Raw genomic sequence first — 19,981 nt, 5'->3', positions numbered from 1 at the left:
GTTGCAGTTGAAGCCGTCATTTAATTAAGTTTTCGTTTTTCCTTCCGGCAACACATTTTATTAAAATCGATTCATCATTTTCTGTTTCTTTCATTGAGACATTGGCTGTTTAGTTCATAGAATAGAATCTTTAAGTTTGTGATGGACTCCAGGTTTTCCAGATCCACATGAGGGAATGAGATATCTGATTCTTCAAGTTTCTGCCATTCACTTATAGCCCGGCGTGTCTTGTTGTGGTCTTCACCAACTCGCTTTGCCAAAACGTTTTTTGTAGGAGCAAAAGCTGAGCCATTTCATTCCAGTATCTCGTTCCGCTCGAAGTGGATCTGAAACATATATGGGGCCTCTGAAGGCATTCAGACATGCTGTTACAATGCGAACTAACTTGCCAATGATGTATTTTGATGGAAGTTGATTCTATTAAAGTGTTAAATACATCAACTATTTTTGTAAAAAAATATCTTGACAGTGTGACTTTGGAGAGGTAAGTTGGCGTGGCCATTTATCTTCATGAAAGATTAGTTTTAAGTTTCACCCTAAAAATACAGAAACAGGACTATTACATTTGCAGTGTCACTTGAAGTTGAAACAAGGTCAAATTAATATATTCCATACGTGTCCTTAAACTGACCGAAAGTCCAGCCAGTCTATCAAGTCTGAATCTGAGAAATGTTGGTGAATTTCCATGTATTGTACTGAAGTACATTAATTACAAGTGAAGAAATAATCCACGAAGTTTACTTCGCAAAGGAACATACTTGTCTCTACTGATGTTTATATCAGGATGTAGACTGCTTCCAAAGAACTGATTTAAAATACTTTCTTTTACCTTTAAATCTTGATTTGCAACTTGGAATAACACAAACATCAACCATTTTTACCATAAAAAATATCACAAAATAACTAAAATGTCCAAAACATTGAAACACAGGTAATGGTGTTCTGTGTCGTGGGTAAATACTCCAGCAGATATAGAAACATTGAAACTCAGGTAATGGTGGTCTGTGTCTCGGGTAGATACTCCAGCAGATATAGAATCATTGAAACAGGTAATGGTGGTCTGTGTCTTGGGTAGATACTCCAGCAGATATAGAATCATTGAAACACAGGTAATGGTGTTCTGTGACTAGGGTAGGTACTCCAGCAGATAAAGAATCATTGAAACACGTAATGGTGGTCTGTGTCTTGGGTAGATACTCCAGCAGATATAGAATCATTGAAACACAGGTAATGGTGGTCTGTGTCTCGGGTAGATACTCCAGCAGATATAGAATCATTGAAACACAGGTAATGGTGGTCTGTGTCTCGGGTAGATACTCCAGCAGATATAGAATCATTGAAACACAGGTAATGGTGGTCTGTGTCTTGGGTAGATACTCCAGCAGATATAGAATCATTGAAACACAGGTAATGGTGTTCTGTGTCTTGGGTAGATACTCCAGCAGATATAGAATCATTGAAACACGTAATGGTGGTCTGTGTCTTGGGTAGATACTCCAGCAGATAAAGAAACATTGAAACACAGATAATGGTGGTCTGTGTCTTGGGTAGATACTCCAGCAGATATAGAATCATTAAACACAGGTAATGGTGTTCTGTGTCTTGGGTAGAAACTCCAGCAGATAAAGAAACATTGAAACACGGGTAATGGTGTTCTGTGTCGTGGGTAAATACTCCAGCAGATATCTGTGTCTTGGGTAGGCAGATATAGAAACATTGAAACACAGGTCCTGTGTCTTGGGTAGATAGCAGATATAGAATCATTGAAACACAGGTAAAACACAGGTGGTGTTCTGTGTCTTGGGTAGATACTCCAGCAGATATAGAAACATTGAAACACAGATAATGGTGTTCTGTGTCTTGGGTAACTCCAGCAGATATAGAATCATTAAACACAGGTAATGGTGTTCTGTGTCTTGGGTAGAAACTCCAGCAGATAAAGAAACATTGAAACACGGGTAATGGTGGTCTGTGTCTTGGGTAGATACTCCAGCAGATAAAGAAACATTGAAACAGATAAAGAAACATTGAAACACGGGTAATGGTGGTCTGTGTCTTGGGTAGATACTCCAGCAGATAAAGAAACATTGAAACACGGGTAATGGTGTTCTGTGTCGTGGGTAGATACTCCAGCAGATATAGAAACATTGAAACACAGATAATGGTGTTCTGTGTCTTGGGTAGATACTCCAGCAGATATAGAATCAATGAAACAGGTAATGGTGGTCTGTGTCTTGGGTAGACGCAGATATAGAATCATTGAAACACAGATAATGGTGTTCTGTGTCTTGGGTAGATACTCCAGCAGATATAGAATCAATGAAACAGGTAATGGTGGTCTGTGTCTTGGGTAGATACTCCAGCAGATATAGAATCATTGAAACACAGGTCATGGTGTTCTGTGTCGTGGGTAAATACTCCAGCAGATATAGAAACATTGAAACTCAGGTAATGGTGTTCTGTGTCTTGGGTAGATACTCAAGCAGATATAGAAACATTGAAACACAGATAATGGTGTTCTGTGTCTTGGGTAGATACTCCAGCAGATATAGAAACATTGAAACACAGGTAATGGTGTTCTGTGACTAGGGTAGGTACTCCAGCAGATAAAGAAACATTGAAACACAGATAATGGTGTTCTGTGTCTTGGGTAGATACTCCAGCAGATATAGAATCATTGAAACACAGGTAATGGTGTTCTGTGTCGTGGGTAAATACTCCAGCAGATATAGAAACATTGAAACTCAGATAATGGTGTTCTGTGTCTTGGGTAGATACTCAAGCAGATATAGAAACATTGAAACACAGATAATGGTGGTCTGTGTCTTGGGTAGATACTCCAGCAGATAAAGAAACATTGAAACACGGGTAATGGTGGTCTGTGTCTTGGGTAGATACTCCAGCAGATATAGAATCATTGAAACACAGGTAATGGTGTTCTGTGTCTTGGGTAGATACTCCAGCAGATAAAGAAACATTGAAACACGGGTAATGGTGTTCTGTGTCGTGGGTAGATACTCCAGCAGATATAGAAACATTGAAACACAGGTCATGGTGGTCTGTGTCTTGGGTAGATACTCCAGCAGATAAAGAAACATTGAAACACGGGTAATGGTGTTCTGTGTCGTGGGTAGATACTCCAGCAGATATAGAAACATTGAAACACAGGTCATGGTGGTCTGTGTCTGGGGTAGATACTCCAGCAGATATAGAAACATTGAAACACAGGTAATGGTGTTCTGTGACTAGGGTAGGTACTCCAGCAGATAAAGAAACATTGAAACACAGGTAAGGTGTTCTGTGTCTTGGGTAGATACTCCCGCAAATGTAGAAACAACAAAACTTAGGAATAAGCTTAGATAACTAAGGTGTTGTACTAAATGTGCAATTTTAGTGAAAAGTACCAATAGTAGACTACAGAATATAACAGCTCCCGTTTGGTAAAATCAGCTGCTGTATCAATCAATCTGAATTGACAAAAGTGATTAATGTTTGTGAGTTACTATCATAGTATGCCTGAAGTATGGCAACAATCATTATCAGAAATTATTTGGGAGTATGAATTTAGATTAAAGCAATCTTTGCCAGTGTTTCAACACATGCATATAATAGCCACGCCCTTTTGTTTCTGTTCCATAAAGAAAAGGACAACATGCTGATAAAATTTGAAATATTTTTTTGAATCTGACATCATAAGAAAATCTGTCCCTGGAACAATTTAACCAGTCCCGGATTTTGATGAAATTTTCGGTACTTTAAGTAAACTTAATAACCAAAATGAAATGCGTTCATATTTGAGGTGAACAGCAACTAAAATGTTGTCAAACAGTTTTTCAAACCTTGAATTTGTTGAAATTTTGTTTAATTTGAAAAAAAATATTAACACCCCCCCTTCAGTTAAACTTCCATAACTTTTTATATGTGTAATACTTAGCTCTATATTTAAGTTCAAGACACGCAGTAGAATTTAATGAAGAGGACTTGACCCAATTTGATAATTTATTAAAGGTTTTGAACAAGTTTTGGGTTAAGATGTTCATCCTAGCTCACACCCATGACAAGGATAATAGAATAGTTCATAGTACAGGATACAGGTTACTTTTGGAGTTTTCAAACATATACTCAAGGGATAATGAGAAGCTGGGTGACATTATTGGCAATATTTAGCGAACACGTCGTTCAAAAACAGTGAAAATCGATCAAGCGACTCTGAAGGTTACAGTGCACGTGGTCCTGTTTCGAATGTAGCATTATTGCATTGCGTGACGATGTCTTCCGGGGAAAGCACGAAACGGGAAAATCTCGTGCACAGCAGTGTTGTGACATTGAATTACACTGATCGGCATACCATAGGTACTCTTCATTAATTAAACAATGACACGACTGACGGAAGTTCAGAGGGGTCAGGCCATTGCGATAATTATGCAAGGTCAAAGGTTGCCAGACATTTCGGTGTCCATGTTTGCACTATATAACGTCTTGTTAGGTGTTAAAGGGAAACTGGGCGGGTTGCTGATAGACCTAGGTATTGGCGTCGGCGCGTGACGTCACAAGGTCAGGGCAGGTTTATTCGTCTCGCGCATTTGTACAGTCGGCATCTTACTGCCATTACATCTGCCCTTCATACCATAGGTACTCATTACCGTCCTACCGATGCCAAAACTGTAAGGAAACGATTGTTGGAAGTTGGTCTGCGGGCACGTCACCCGTGTGTAGGTCTGCCCCTTATCGCTGCTCGTCGCCAGCGTCGGATGGTTTGGGATGCGGCACATGCTCCCAGAATTATCTCATTGAGGCAGTGGAGGCGGGTCTTGTTTACTAATAAGTCCCGGTTCACCCTGTTTCGAGCAGGCGGTCGACGTCGTGTATACCGACGTCGTGGAGAACGTTTAGCCGACTGTTGAGTAGCTGGTTCTGGTATAGTGTAATTGAACTGCCGCTAAGTATAGAGATGAGATCCTCCGACCCCATGTTGCCCCACTATTACAGCAAAACAACCTCACATTAAAGCTTGACCCCATGTAGCGAGGATCTGTCGCGACTTTCTCACTAACAAAAATATCCACCCACTAAACTGGCCATCATACATCCCCAACCTATTCCCTATTACCACTTGTTGGACCAGCTGGTTAGACAGGTTCGACGACGCCAGTCTCTCCGTTACTCTGGCCCAATTGAGAGCAGCCCTCTTGGAAGAATAGGCCAACATCCCAATGAGGAGGATAAGGTTGCTCATGAACTTCGTGCCTAGGAGAATTATGACTGTGGAGAGAGCGAATGGGGGACATATCCGGTATTGACTAGCCAGCGCCCACGGTCAGTCCATCTCAATTTCAGATTACAAAGTTATCTTTTAATTCCCTTCAATTATTCCTAAATCACTTACATTATATTTTTCAGAAAATCATTTTACACGTATTTATGGGACGAGATTATCATTTATTCATTAAGCAACTTCACACCGGTAATCCAAAATCAAATGTAATGTTTTATAGTAAAACTTTTGAGTCCGAACTAAAATATCGGTCAAATTAGACCGACATTTCATCATCTTAACGCAAAAGAACGAATAAAACATCGTGTAGTTTACGTATTAAGCTCTCCATTAAATGCATACGTGAAAAGTTCTAGCTGATGTTCATCTGGAAACCAGAAAGAAAACTTTTCGTGTAAAAACGCACACAAAAATACCATCCAAATGCTCTCAAGTACAGATGTATCTGCTAACGAAAGCATCACCCAGCTCCTCGTAGGTCCGTAGATTTTAATCTGAAACATTTTACCGCTGTAACAGTACATTGAGTTTGACTTAATAAGAAATACACTAAATGTTGATACAATGAATGGTGACGTTTCGGTAGAGATCCTCTCACACTATGTTAATAAAGCAGCGGTGTAGTGACCTTTATACCCCGAAAATGTGTCTTAATGATAATGTGCTTCAAGCTTTCATGCCAATATTTTTATTTTACAAAACAAACCCGTAGTATCAATGAAAGTCTGAGCTCATTAAATTAGATAGGAAGTTCTCGTTTATAGGGAAAGAACATCTTGCAAGGAGCAGTATTTATGAGCAACAAATGTAATCATTTGTTAAGTATGAACGTCGCATTTTCGATTACTATGCATTATACATGCTTAGGAAATTGTTTATCAAATCAATGGACATTTAACTGTATTTCTGCATTTGATTTCTAAACACATGTAGACGGATGCGTCGCAGTTCAAAATTTCCTTTTTATTACAAGAATGTAAATTCGCCATTATCTCTTTTTATAAAACGTTATAAAACTTTTTGTTTCTGAACTCGTACTGTTCCCTGAACGTTGTGGCGGAACTAGAATATAGTGAACCCGTTAACTTCCTTTTAGCTTTGTTTACTTTCACGGAAAATGTGAAAAACCAGTTTTGATCTGTGGTATCACAGGGAAAGTGATAACCAAGTTCTGTTCCTGTGGACTTTGCGAGGCATCACTGTGAATGTGTAAAGACAGCCAAGTTCATGTGCACTCTCCGTGGTATCACAGGGAATATGGTAAGCCATTTTAGTTCCTATGAATTTTACGGGGTATCACTGAGAATGTGGTTAGCCCGTGAGACAGGCCAAACAACAACATAAGGAATATGATCATACACATAACAATGACGTAATGACTGATGCTTGTACCAATCTCGAGCCAACTACCATAATCACGGACCAGGAAAAAAAAGTTCTGAAAAAAATATATCAATGCATTTAAATGAAATCTCCAAATAGGGTAATATAACAATATTAGTAATTAAATATGTTATGATCAATGACGAGTGTTCAAATAAAGACAAATACCTTGAACATGACAATTTGAGTAAAATTATACAGATTATCATGCATTTAAAACATTGATTACTTAACTGCCAGGAATCGTTCAACAAATTAAAATATAGGTTAAAAATAATAATACACCAAAACCTGTGAGGACATTTTTATAGGAGCGTGATATAATCCTGGCTTTATGTCCAATGTTGTAATACTTCAAATCAAGAATATAAACACTACCAAAAATAACTTACCATGGCCATGAAGTCTGACATGGCGAGTACCAGTAGGAATAATGCTCTGATCGGGACATGCGTAGTAATATGGATGGCCCTGAACGTGCATGTCACAAGCACGAATGGTATTACATTCTGAAATCAAAAGAAAGCAGCACTTTAAAACGTGTTTTATATAAAAATCTCCCTATTGGTTAGGGATTATTAAACGTTAATCAAGCACCACCATCACGTTAGGTTAAGTCTGTAACGCTAAATCATATTGGTTCGATAATATTCCAAACTGTGCTTTTATTTCATTGAATGGCTGCACCTAATGATTTACCGGCAAAAACCGATGGTATGAGTGAGCGGATAGGAAGGAAAATTAACATATGGTGAATTTCGTAGGAGGAAATGTATTTTACGTCCATCAAATATACTAATTTAGAATGGTTTTTGTTTCAGTGTCATGCAAACAACTGGAATGTGACACTTAGTTACATACAAAAAAGACACGAATTTTGACGTGTACGCGTTTTTATATAAGACGGGTATTGTAATTAGACAGCAATACAAGATTTTTCCAACTCCTCTTCCCCATCAGGAAACCCGGTATTCTACTCAACCTCTTTGACAAGGTCATGTTTTTAATATTGAGACAGCCTTGAAGCAGGTGCTACGCACATTGCACAATCATTAAGCAAAGTATAAGCGAGCCAACGCCGTAACGACACGACTGATAAACAGTAGTGCTGATGCAGTACACAGTCTGTCAACACGTCCGCAATTTCGGACCTGCCTGGGAGCAGCACCCGTGCCAATCAGACAACTGTGCTCTCGATCGACATATCTCACCCAATCGACAAGGGCAAGACACCTGTTTCCACCTGTCAGTGTTGTGTGAACAGCCAAGATCGTCGATATTCACATAACTTACATAACTCTACCCTTATAGCAAACGAAAAGTACGATCCTCCAGATACTAAACCAAAAATGTAATGAAACAGAGCGAGTTTTATTTGTCTACACTACAGCGTAGCTTTCCCAGTAAACCTGCCCTGACAACATGTTACTTGTCAGATTAGTATGAAATAGTATTTACTTATAACAACCACGTGTGACGTGACCCAAAACACATTTATTTAACAGCAGATAGCGAAACAATAAAGCAGTGCGATGCGTTGTAAAGTTTAACGCATGCCTGTCCTTATTCCATTTACACACTGATGCCATATTGTTCGGCAAGTAACTTCCCAGACGAGCGATATTATGACGTCACAAAATTCTAGCGAGTTGGTGTTCCGAACACGTAGATAACATTATAATAATACCCAAGGGGTTACATTCAGTATGGCTCTCTGTACCCCTGGACCATACTCGATATTCCAAGGATTACGCACAAGCAAAGTAATTTGATTGGTCTAGAGCGTATTTCACTCACTAACACTAACCAATCACAGACTGATACGCTCCTTTGATGATCACAAAAGAGCGACAACCAACGTCAAATGCATGATCTAATTTCTGGTTGACAACATCTTCGTCGAATTTAGTGGTAAGCTCTTCCAACAATCTATTGGCATTCCGATGGGAACTAATTGTGCCCCTCTGCCGGCTGACGTGATTTTGGATTTCATACGAGACTTAATTGATTAAAGAGCTTCTCAATGCAGGTCACAATTACCTTGCAAAGTCGCTTTATTTCACTTTCAGATATGTTGATGAATTCTTGTCTTTAAATTTAAAAAAACTGCTATCATCGGTCACAATTGGGAATTTGAAACCTGATGTAGAAGATTCTGTCGTGTTCTTGATTTTCAATCCTGGTGCAAATCCACTTTGAAGTTCAAAACCGTATATGTGCATCATTCACATGGATGCATACCCAAGCACACATCAACGACGCAGGGAACGGATCCATATGTCTGACAATGTACAAACGCAATGCGTCCAGCGTCGCAGGAAGGTTTTGCTCCTGACGTAGATGTCGCTACATTTCATCCCAAACTTACTCGATGTAGAGCCAGTTAATACGGATATTTCGTCACTTTAGCGCAAAACGGTCAAGTTGTCTTCCGCTTTAACTAAACACGTCCTTCCATGCGTTGTAAAGCAACGCAAAACCATGTCCTATTTGGTGCTGTGTAACGTTCTCTCGGTCCACAGTTCACCTGAACAAGAACATTACTGTTTTCAAGGTGAAAGGTCAAGGCTTTGTATAGCATTTCAGATCAGTCCCTGTTACTGAACCATAGATAACTATTTTAACACTGTAGCGCGCATGTCTATGATGTTGAAACAAAACTGGACAGAAATAACTGGATGTCGAGGGCGAATGTTGGACTGTTTCCGACAGTCCTGGTACTAGCGGTCAATGTAGAGGACTCGAACCAATAACGCAAATACAGCGGTCGTGTATACGCCATGTTCGTGGGCGGTCACGTGATGCGTTCATTTGCTGATAATACATCCACAAAATATTGTTCGTATCAATATGCACTCCGAACTGTCTTGCTACATTACTCTGAGATATTCCAGTCTCTAGCATGCAACTATAACGTAAATATTCAGTTCGCAAATATATGGCATATTCCTGACAAAAGTTTCTCTGTTAAAATAATGATTTTCCGTTACAGTGTATATAGCACTACCAATAAACGGGGAAAAGTTTTATTGTTGTCAAATCATGCGGTACCTAGGTTCTAGAGAAACTCAAACACATTGAAGCGTAACGACAGAAGCAGAGATTAAAGTTTTACCAATCGACCAAGCTTCAAATACAAGATGTCATATTTGAAATAATCTGAACATTTATTTGTTTCCACATCTATAGAGTATTTGTCCATTCGTATAGTTTGTTATGTCAAGAATTATCATTCAATCAAATAACGAAGTAGGTGGGAACGAACCAGGCCTCTCTTGAGTCGAGCATGGTGGCCAAGCATCATCGATACATCACTTTCATGACGTTTGTCACAACAGAGATAATACTTGAAAACAAAATGCTGATACGGTTTTAAATCTTAATTCAGATCAACAGTCCATAACAGCACAGTACAGACACACAGCAGCGCTAAGCAGTGAATAACGCTTGATAATGTCCTATCGAGCAGTCGGAGATACGCATTATCATGGGAACATTATTAATACCATACTGTACCGTGAAACCAATGGAAGACTGGGGCAACTATTTTCTAACGTGTACAACAAGCGATGTGTAGTTTATTGTGTTTTCAGATTATGTCAAGATAAACAGGTCATAACGTGATAGTGTTAAATAACATATCAACGGTTCTGACAAGACAGGACTGCAATTCAATACATAAAGCACTTAGGATGACAGTATCTAGGGCAGACATCGAGGAAGTTGGTCTGAGGTAGAGTTATGGGTGCGCGAGTCGCATCATATGTTGAAATAATAGGTATACCATATATTCATCACTCCATCTCATGGAATAGTGTCAATACAGAGTTATATCGTGTGACAAGAGATAGGGCCACAGAGATTGAGTACCACTTTATGTCATGGAGTAGTGTCATTACAAAGTTATATCGTGTGACAAGAGATAGGGTCACAGAAATTGAGTACCACTCCATCTCATGGAGTAGTGTCAATACAGAGTTATATCGTGTGACAAGAGATAGGTCCACAGAGATTGAGTACCACTCATTTCATCAAATAGTGTCAATACAGAGTTATATCGTGTGACAAGTGATAGGGTCACAGAGATTGAGTACCACTCCATCTCATGGAGTAGTGTCAATACAGAGTTATATCGTGTGACAAGAGATAGGGCCACAGAGATTGAGTACCATTCATCTCATCAAATACTGTCAATACAGAGTTATATCGTGTGACAAGAGATAGGGCCACAGAGATTGAGTACCACTCATCTCAGGGAAAAGTGTCAATACAGAGTTATATTGTGTGACAAGAGATAGGGTCACAGAGATTGAGTACCACTTTATGTCATGGAGTAGTGTCAATACAAAGTTATATCGTGTGACAAGAGATAGGGTCACAGAGATTGAGTACCACTCCATTTCATGGAGTAGTGTCATTACAGAGTTATATCGTGTGACAAGAGATAGGGTCACAGAGATTGAGTACCACTCCATCTCATGGAGTAGTGTCAATACAGAGTTATATCGTGTGACAAGAGATAGGACCACAGAGATGGAGTACCACTCCATGTCATGGTCGTTGTTCACATAGTCACGTCGTGTGACCACCGGTTAAGTAACTTTAGAAGCTCAGTGTAACACCTTTATGTCACGCCTCAAAGCCTCGAAGTCGTGTTAGCTACATTATGTAGCAAAGGGCGCACTTATCATAGCACTGACCGCCATTCCCGCTGAACTGTGAAGCCATACGGACTACGGACGCAAACTCATCAGTTCGTGTTCTGGTGGTTGTGAAACGTTGAGTGGTGTAATAGTCAAATCGCGTGAAGAGTGTAGATTACGCTGTTCTTAAAATCGAGAATGAAAGATAAAATCACTTATAAGGCAGAATTATTTAATGTTTCTTAGCTATGTAAAACGCAAAAGTCTGACTTCGTGGGAAGGAGCATAAAAGTTCACGTAGATCATAGCATCCTAAATCATTATACATTAACAGCCCTCTTCCTCGGCTCCAACACAACAGTAATTTGTAAAACAATCTGTCAAAAATATGACTGTTGATTTATTGGTGTGTGTGTGTGATATATAGCACCAGTTGTGTATTCCATATACAAACATATCACCTGTTACATAAAACACATATACCCAAGGCGTTATCAGCTGAGTGTATATATAACTCCGCACCTGGGTATTATCGTGCCCAGGGTAAACAACCTTCAAATAATCCAAAACGCTGATAAATCTGCATATAAACGCCAAAAATATTAGAAAAATCTGTAAAGTTTACACATAAACGTGTATGTTGTGTGTGGTTTATTTATACTTCTCTTCAAATTTATAGTAAACGAGATGGAACATTCGTAGTATATACTATTTAAGTGATACATTTATTGTACATAGCTTTAGAGATAAAAAAGACATTATTGAAACACGATCCATCTCTGAATATTTTCCGTGAAAGTTAGATGGATTACAGATCTTTGATGTTTTAGAATTTCGGTATGCTAGCCTTGTACCGAATTAACAGCTTGTTGAGGTAATTAAATCACAGGCTGAATCTGCTATAAACAGGCTTTTATCTATGTCTGATTTTACCTACTCTCTTATCGACATGTAGTTAAACTCAAGGTTGCACACACCTAGTCTATTTTCTGTATACTATATCGTTACACTACAGTCAAATTCTTAATATAACCCTAATATAAAATTATGTCATACTTTAAAATGACCGGGTTTACAACAGTATACCAAAGATCCTAATCATCTGCAATGTTGAAGAGAAAAGAAAATACATTTCTGTAAAAGTCATGTGACTTTATAGGCGACATTATCGGTCTCAATAATGGAGGAGTATCCCTTTAAAGTAATGTACCTTTACAGCTAATAAAGCAAAGTATTTCTGCACTTACAAGATTTACAGAAACTTGAACTGTTAAAATAGATATAAAAAAGCATGTTTGACATAACACAGAATGCGTGTTAAGTCAGCATTCCCCCATCGTTATACCATTAAAATACTATAATTTGCTGAGAGATTTCATAAACACGTTTTACGGTAACAGCCTTGCGTCTCCACATCTCTTCAATGTCTATTCTATCAAAGTGTGTGCGGCTAGGTTGGCCCTATCTGTTAAACACACTCATCATATATGATATGTAAATGACCCAAAACATTAGTTAATTGATAACCATATACCACTTCCCTACGACTGCGAAAAGATTTATTTGTAAGCTTGGTGTTCAGGAAGATGGTTTTAGAATAAACGGATAGTCCATAGTCAAAACATGTGACTTTAATAATACTGCAGTAAAGTGATAGCATTTCAGGGGAAGTATGAGTTTCACATCACACATCTGAAAAAGTCATCTAGGCATTAAGCCTCCCCGGCCCATTATAGAATTTGTAACTTTTGTGATAATATTAAGATAGGGAAATGGCACATATTTTAACCAGACCTATGATTATGTCTGTTACAACCATATCAAAACCCGCCCAATCCAGAAAGGCTTCACTCAATGTACGAACGTTATGTCTTAAAACATGCAAGCGACTCAATGTGTCACTTTCAGACAATTACGTCTTACAATATGCAAACGACTCAATGTGTCACTTTTAGACAATTATGTCGTATGACAAACGACTCAATGTGTCACTTTCAGACAATTACGTCTTACAATATGTCAATGTGTCACTTTCAGACAATTAAGTCAAACGAAACGACTCAATGTGTCACTTTCAGATAATTAAGTCTTACAACATGCAAACGACTCAATGTCTCACTTTTAGACAATTATGTCTTACAACATGCAAACGACTCAATGTGTCACTTTCAGACAATTAAGTCTTACAACATGCAAACGACTCGATGTGTCACTTTTAGACAATTATGTCGTATGACAAACGACTCAATGTGTCACTTTCAGACAATTATGTCTTACAATATGCAAACGACTCAATGTGTCACTTTCAGACAATTAAGTCTTAGAATATGCAAACGACTCAATGTGTCACTTTCAGACAATTAAGTCTTACAACATGCAAACGACTCAATGTGTCACTTTTAGACGATTATGTCGTATGACAAACGACTCAATGTGTCACTTTCAGACAATTACGTCTTTCAATATGCAAACGACTAGATGTGTCACTTTTAGACAATTATGTCGTATGACAAACGACTCAATGTGTCACTTTCAGACAATTATGTCTTTCAATATGCAAACGACTCAATGTGTCACTTTCAGAAAATTAAGTCTTACAATATGCAAACGACTCAATGTGTCACTTTCAGACAATTAAGTCTTACAACATGCAAACGACTCAATGTGTCACTTTTAGACAATTATGTCGTATGACAAACGACTCAATGTGTCACTTTTAGACGATTATGTCGTATGACAAACGACTCAATGTATCACTTTCAGACAATTACGTCTTACAATATTCAAACGACTCAATGTGTCACTTTTAGACGATTATGTCGTATGACAAACGACTCAATGTGTCACTTTCAGACAATTACGTCTTACAACATGCAAACGACTCAATGCGTCACTTTCAGACAATTAAGTCTTACAACATTCAAACGACTAGATGTGTCACTTTTAGACAATTATGTCGTATGACAAACAACTCAATGTGTCACTTTCAGACAATTATGTCTTACAATATGCAAACGACTCAATGTGTCACTTTCAGATAATTAAGTCTTACAATATGCAAACGACTCAATGTGTCACTTTCAGACAATTAAGTCTTACAACATGCAAACGACTCAATGTGTCACTTTTAGACGATTATGTCGTATGACAAACGACTCAATGTGTCACTTTCAGACAATTACGTCTTACAATATGCAAACGACTCAATGTGTCACTTTCAGACAATTAAGTCTTACAACATGCAAACGACTCGATGTGTCACTTTTAGACAATTATGTCGTATGACAAACGACTCAATGTGTCACTTTCAGACAATTATGTCTTACAATATGCAAACGACTCAATGTGTCACTTTCAGACAATTAAGTCTTACAATATTCAAACGACTCAATGTGTCACTTTCAGATAATTAAGTCTTACAACATGCAAACGACTCAATGTCTCACTTTTAGACAATTATGTCTTACAACATGCAAACGACTCAATGTGTCACTTTCAGACAATTAAGTCTTACAACATGCAAACGACTCAATGTGTCACTTTTAGACAATTATGTCGTATGACAAACGACTCAATGTGTCACTTTCAGACAATTAAGTCTTACAATATTCAAACGACTCAATGTGTCACTTTCAGACAATTAAGTCTTACAACATGCAAACGACTCAATTTGTCACTTTCAGACAATTAAGTCTTACAACATTCAAACGACTCAATGTTTCACTTTTAGACGATTATGTCTTAATCAATGTGTCACTTTCAGACAATTACGTCTTACAATATGCAAACGACTCAATGTGTCACTTTCAGACAATTATGTCGTATGACAAACGACTCAATGTGTCACTTTCAGACAATTAAGTCTTACAACATGCAAACGACTCAATGTGTCACTTTTAGACGATTATGTCTTATGACAAACGACTCAATGTGTCACTTTCAGACAATTACGTCTTACAATATGCAAACGACTCAATGTGTCACTTTTAGACAATTATGTCGTATGACAAACGACTCAATGTGTCACTTTCAGACAGACAATTACGTCTTACAATATGCAAACGACTCAATGTGTCACTTTCAGACAATTAAGTCTTACAACATGCAAACGACTCAATGTGTCACTTTTAGACGATTATGTCGTATGACAAACGACTCAATGTATCACTTTCAGACAATTACGTCTTACAACATGCAAGCGACTCAATGTGTCACTTTCAGACAATTACGTCTTACAACATGCAAACGACTCAATGTGTCACTTTCAGACAATTAAGTCTTACAACATGCAAACGACTCAATGTGTCACTTTTAGACAATATATGACAATTTACTGCTGTATAACATACGAACGACTGCGTGTATCTTATTCCAGACTTAATATGACTTTTTAATTGGCTTACACGGAACTGTCTACTGAACATGTTCTTATGCCGGACGATAGATGACATTCAACAACTATCTATGCACCATTCGTTATAATGCCGAATTGAATAAGGACCTAACAGTCATTACACATGACATAAGGCTGTAAGATATCCAATGATATCAGCAAACATTTGTCCACAATCGTTATACAATTTCAACAGTGAAATATGATAATAACAGTAATATGCCTGGTTAAAAGGCGACATAATCTGAATGAATAACTATCATGATAAATGAGATTGTACATTTCACAACGCCACAACGTATTGAACACATTAGGTTACATTTCATTCAGGATGCTAGCACTACTTCATCTGGTTTCTGTTGAAAATGTACTTATATGTGATACAACACAGTTGATAAAACAGAACAGGAATGAGCCAAACGTGATGGCATAATACTACATCACTGAGCAGGAAAATAAACGTTGGGAGGACAAACCCAAGATAAGGTTATGTACTCTTCCAAGTGATGTTTTGATCAGAAAGTCTGGTATTCAATTATATTTGTAACAAATGAAAAAAAAACAACAAAAACAAAATGGCAGTAAGAGAGGCCGGAATCTGGATTGCGAAGAACTTTGACACCTGTATGTAATATTTCACGCAGTAAACACGTTATACACCCATACATAATTAATACTTCACCAGAAAGATATTTTACTAATGTAGATAACGTGTGTTTAGACTTCCAGAAAGCACTGACATATTTCAGTATCTTAATGACACCGTGTACAATAATGTCTGATATCACAAAGTTGAAAGCTGCAGTGAACAAAACAACAAGAAACTACCAACATGACAACATAATCACAATCCAAACTCAAATTCCATAAACCTAAAGCAAAATATGAAAAAGGTAAACAGAGACTCAATGAGTACAATGAGAATAAGACCATGTGTTCAGGAAGAGATAGCGTCTTCTACTCCATCGACGACATCCGTCATGTAAACCTTGATCAATCCAAGTAAGTAGTGTCACGTTCCCAAATGAGAAAAAGATAAACAACGGAATACTTTTATCGCACGATGACATAAAATACTTCTCAGTGAGATCAACATGACGACCTTATATCCAGCATGATATCCCATAAACAATTACATCATTAAGGGTCCCAAGGTCAAGGTCGTTGCTTTTTGTATATGTAAGATTTAGACGTCAATGCACCATAAGAGGCGCATCCTTCCGGAACACCTGGTGTTATTCTTCTTGTATTTTTTTTTTTTTAATTTTTTAAGTCGTCTTCGTGTAAATGCTTATTTTGGTCTTGTTTTATCATGATAGTGTTTTCGTGATTTTAGATCTAAATGAAGTCCACGCAGTAATGTCATTGAATTAGATAATGCTTTCCCCTAACCACCCGTGACCTCGTTAAGCAATGGTACAAGAGACACACAAGTTATTAGCATCAAATTGCTCCGTACAGCTAATTCGTCCTTCTAGAACTTTGTCAGTGATGCAAAAGACAGTGGAGACGACTGAGGAAATTTTAAATCTTAGATGGGAAAATGTAACCCACAATCTTTTTTTATAAAATTATTTTTGAAATTGAATTAGTTCAAAGTTGCAAAATTTAAAAACGATTTGAATTACATTTGTATATACTAAACCCTGAATTAAATTGTGACATGCATGTAATGCCAGACCTCTTTGACTAAAGCGAAAAAAAAATCAAACGTTCAATCAAAAGTACGAGGTGAGTAGAAATAAAGTGCATTTGTAAAACAGTAAACGTTTTGGTACGGGAATCTGTTTGAGGTGGGAACAGGTATTTTATATATAAGCCATTTTGGACAAGGTGTAATGCATGTGTGGGAGTTAGCAAACTTTAGTTCAATGTATATACATTGGTAGACATGTCAGTCAGTTCAATGCTGAAAGCGTTTACAGAGTGGATCTGCTTAAGTAATATTTTTTATAAAGTTTATTCGTACTTAATGCGAGGTATACAAAATAGTAATAACACAACTTATACTGATGTAGTAACACCTAACAGCAACAGATGTTTTACCTCGTGTTAGAAAATTTTGTGTTTCAAAAAAAAAAAAAAAAAAACAACAAAGGGATACAAGAACGTGACTACTGAATAAGCAAACGAAATGTGTGAAGTATCTAAATCAGTGAAAACATTCAGTACGTCAACATATAACGTCCATGTAATCTTTCTAATATAGAACCTCCTCTAGATATAACATTCTAACCAAGCATAAACCATATTCTAATCCAGCAAGTCTACACATGATAATCATCCGACAATAAACCTGGCAGGTCACATTCACGGGCACATGAATGCCAGCATAATCAGGAAAATTCACTCAATTTGCGTATGTTACTTTCAATATTCCTACACCGTTTGCATTTAATGAGCTTGTAACAAACCATTTACTTTTGTAAGGTTACATCGCAGCAATACCATACAATTATGAATTTCAGAAAGTTTTGGGGTGATATGTTTATACTGACAACGAGCAATTAGCATAACGTTAGCACGTAACAGAGAGCTTAAAACCAATTCGTTGCGCAACATGTGATGACTAGAATTCCCGGTATTGAAATAGAAGCCATTTTTCATGACATGGAAGTGCATGTGTGTTATTTATTGCTATTTTATTAGCCGACACTATAACAATGTCAACTGAATATGTTAACTTGTGTGAGATTTATTGACACGACAAAAACTACTGAGAATAGCATTCTTACCTTTAACATCATAAGAGTTCCCATGGTGAACGGGCTGAAGACAGTCATAAAACAGTACACAGATGCTGGTTCAAAACTAGAAGGATATAAAACGGAAATAAATTAACATGTTAGTATAAAAACAGAATCTCCTATCGCTCCCACCCACAACGGCGACCATAAATACGAGTTTCAACTTTCATATACTTTTTATTCGTGGATTCATCTCCCTCTATCTATTATGTAATCCTAAGGTAGATCGTAACATATTACAATAGTCATGTTGAAAATGGTCTGGTGTGTGTCTGCCGACGGTACAGAGAGTGCTGTTTAGTCACTTACGTGGCTATGTAACAAAACTAATTCACAAAAATAACTTCAATTATATTTAAACCTACATTACAATAAAACTCACATTACATTAATCACATTACATTAATCACATTACATTAATCTCACATTATATTAATCTCACATTAGATTAAAACCCCACATTACATTAAAACTCACATTGCATTAAAACCCACATTACATTAAAACACAAATTACATTAATCTCACGTTAAATTAAAACTTCCATTACATTAAAACTCACATTATATTAATCTCACATTACATTAATCTCACGTTACATTAAAACACACATTAAAACTCACATTACATTAATCTCACATTATATTAATCTCACATTACATTAATCTCACATTACATTAATCGCACGTTACATTAATCTCACGTTACATTAATCGCACGTTACATTAAAACTCACATTACATGTAAACTCTCATTATATTAATCTCACATTATATTAAAACACACATTAAAACACACATTACCTTAATCTCACATTATATTAAAACACACATTACATTAATCTCACGTTAAATTAAAACTTCCATTACATTTAAACTCACATTATATTAATCTCACATTACATTAATCTCACGTTACATTAATCTCACGTTACATTAAAACACACATTAAAACTCACATTACATTAATCTTACATTATATTAATCTCACATTACATTAATCTCACGTTACATTAAAACTCCACATTACATTAATCTCACATTATATTAAAACACACATTACATTAATCTCACGTTAAATTAAAACTTCCATTACATTAAAACTCACATTATATTAATGTCACAGTACATTAATCTCACGTTACATTAAAACACATATTAAAACACACATTACATTACATTAAATCTCACATTATATTAATCTCACATAACATTAAATCTCACATTATATTAATCTCACATTACATTAATCTCACGTTACATTAAAACACACATAAAAACTCACATTACATTAATCTCACATTATATTAAAACACACATTACATTAATCTCACGTTAAATTATAACTTTTCATTACATTATAACTCACATTATATTAATCTCCCACTACATTAATCTCATTTTACATTAAAACTTTCTATTACATTAAAACTCCCATGATATTAACCTCACATTACATTAATCTCACGTTACATTAATCTCACGTTACATTAAAACTTACATTATATCAAAACTCAAAAAATAATAATCTCACGTTATATT

General features: G+C 36.8%; 1 protein-coding gene across 1 annotated transcript in view; it reads right to left on the bottom strand.

The window, feature by feature from the left end:
* Nucleotides 1-5,986: 5,986 nt before the first annotated feature.
* Nucleotides 5,987-19,981, bottom strand: part of LOC132557825 (GPI ethanolamine phosphate transferase 1-like) — a 32,707-nt gene continuing 18,712 nt past the window's right edge. The window contains exons 9-11 of the mRNA XM_060222351.1: nucleotides 18,430-18,505; nucleotides 7,051-7,167; nucleotides 5,987-6,713 (exon numbers count right to left, since the gene is read on the bottom strand). Coding sequence (XP_060078334.1) covers nucleotides 6,546-6,713; nucleotides 7,051-7,167; nucleotides 18,430-18,505 — 361 coding nt within the window. The 3' untranslated portion in view covers nucleotides 5,987-6,545. The remainder of the gene's footprint in view (nucleotides 6,714-7,050; nucleotides 7,168-18,429; nucleotides 18,506-19,981) is intronic.

This window comes from Ylistrum balloti, unplaced genomic scaffold (genome assembly GCF_031769215.1).
Source record: "Ylistrum balloti isolate Yb309-2 unplaced genomic scaffold, AGI_CSIRO_Ybal_v1 Utg370728, whole genome shotgun sequence".
In the NCBI taxonomy this organism is placed as follows: Eukaryota; Metazoa; Mollusca; class Bivalvia; order Pectinida; family Pectinidae; genus Ylistrum; species Ylistrum balloti.
Note: the sequence above shows the minus strand (reverse complement) of the source record. Positions and strands in the feature narration are given on the sequence as shown.